The sequence below is a fragment of the Drosophila miranda genome (assembly GCF_003369915.1).
Source record: "Drosophila miranda strain MSH22 chromosome Y unlocalized genomic scaffold, D.miranda_PacBio2.1 Contig_Y15_pilon, whole genome shotgun sequence".
Lineage (NCBI taxonomy): Eukaryota > Metazoa > Arthropoda > Insecta > Diptera > Drosophilidae > Drosophila > Drosophila miranda.
In genome coordinates this window covers 129,831-131,277 of record NW_022881598.1, presented here as the reverse complement: position 1 = coordinate 131,277, position 1,447 = coordinate 129,831, and the positions used below count along the sequence as shown (strand labels likewise).

At 50.2% G+C, this 1,447-nt stretch overlaps 1 protein-coding gene across 1 annotated transcript; it reads right to left on the bottom strand.

Annotated features, from left to right (window-relative positions):
• Positions 1 to 175: 175 nt before the first annotated feature.
• Positions 176 to 1,057, bottom strand: LOC117189322 (protein three rows-like; the record flags this gene model as incomplete). Its single annotated transcript, XM_033394472.1, has 2 exons — positions 932 to 1,057; positions 176 to 866 (listed from the first exon to the last, which is right to left on the bottom strand). Coding segments are annotated over exons 1-2 (817 nt in total), but the record flags the coding sequence as incomplete, so codon positions are not given.
• Between the last annotated feature and the right edge of the window lie 390 nt (positions 1,058 to 1,447).

Here is a 1,447-nt window from a genome sequence, read left to right as displayed (position 1 = left end):
ACTACGTTCACCGTCAGCCCAATGGAGCCATGCAGCAGTTGAAAGTGGGCGGTGTATACCTCGGGACTGTCGTCGCCCTCGAGCTGCTGCCAAAAAAATGTCTAAGGGAGGCTTGTTGCTGCTCTGATGAAGCAGCATCTGCAGGCGCTGGAAGAACACCAGCAGGTCCATGAACCACTGCTCTTTGGCGTCGTCGTCGCGCCCTTGTGCTCGAAGAAGTAGACGAACTTCTTGCACAGATCGATGTAAGTCCGCTTGAAGTCCGCCGTAGCCTCGCGCACGTACAACAGCTTGACATAGTAGTAGAGGAGCTGGATGGAGTAGTTCTGCGGAGAGACGTCCTTGTACAGGTCGCGACAAATGCGCAGCAACTTCAGTGCCAGTTGTTGTTCGAGCGGCGCTTCTATGGAAAACATGTCGATCTGCATCAGTGCCAGAACCAGGCCCAGATACTCCGTGAATTGAGTAGTCAGCTCAGAGCTGGGTGTGGCCCAGCTGCAGCTCAGGAGCTTGAGAAGCGGGTCGTACATTTTCGTCGTGCTCTCGGGCGGAAGGGCGCTCAGGTACATCAGAAAGGCTTTGCCTCGCTTGCTGAACAGGGCATCATTCAGCTGGACCAGGAGAGCCGCATTCTTTGCCACTTTACGCTGGCGCATGGTGTCAAAGAGGACACCCATTGCCTCCAAGGCGTAATATAGTTGATCTGTGGCGGCGATGGGCAACGTCTCCTTCTGCATTTGCAAGTGAATGCCATTGAAGTGCGTCAGATGGATGTCCAAATAAAACTTGTAGTCAGCCTCCCCTTGCAGGCGGCAGGGCTGCGATCGGACTAGGCCGTACATTTTCTGGCATTCCGTCAGGGATTTCTGCGAAGCACCCGTACAATTACTACACTTCGTCCAGCCAGCAAGCATTTGGTTCTTCAACTTACCTCCTGACAAAGCTCACGATGTATGTACCGCAGGCTCGTTAGATGAGCTTCCACAGGCTCGGCTTCTCCTCGTAGGGCTCCACGTGTGGTACCACGGTGGCCGCAATGTCGCAGTAGAGTCGTCATGCTGGTGCAGATTGTCCTTCAAGGCGACACACAGCTGGCGCAACACGCTCAACTCATATCTTAGCGGAAAGGAGGCGTCGTTTATCCCGATGCCCTTGCTGAATTCCTTGAATTTCAGCTTAATTGTCGTGGCCGCAGCCTCAACATCGGATCGAGTGCCTTTCAACTGTTTCACTATATCGGCAGACATTATTATTATTATTTTTTTTTTTTTTTTAAATCATCTCAAGGATGATCGGAATTTTGATCGTAGCACTGTAGCTACATTGATCAGATACTGGTGATGTAGTTTGGCGAGTTTGACAGGTCGGTATATAAAAAAAAGAGGAAAATTACTTAACTGTTTTAGAAATAAACTGAAATTACTTTATAACATGATGAAGAAAAAAG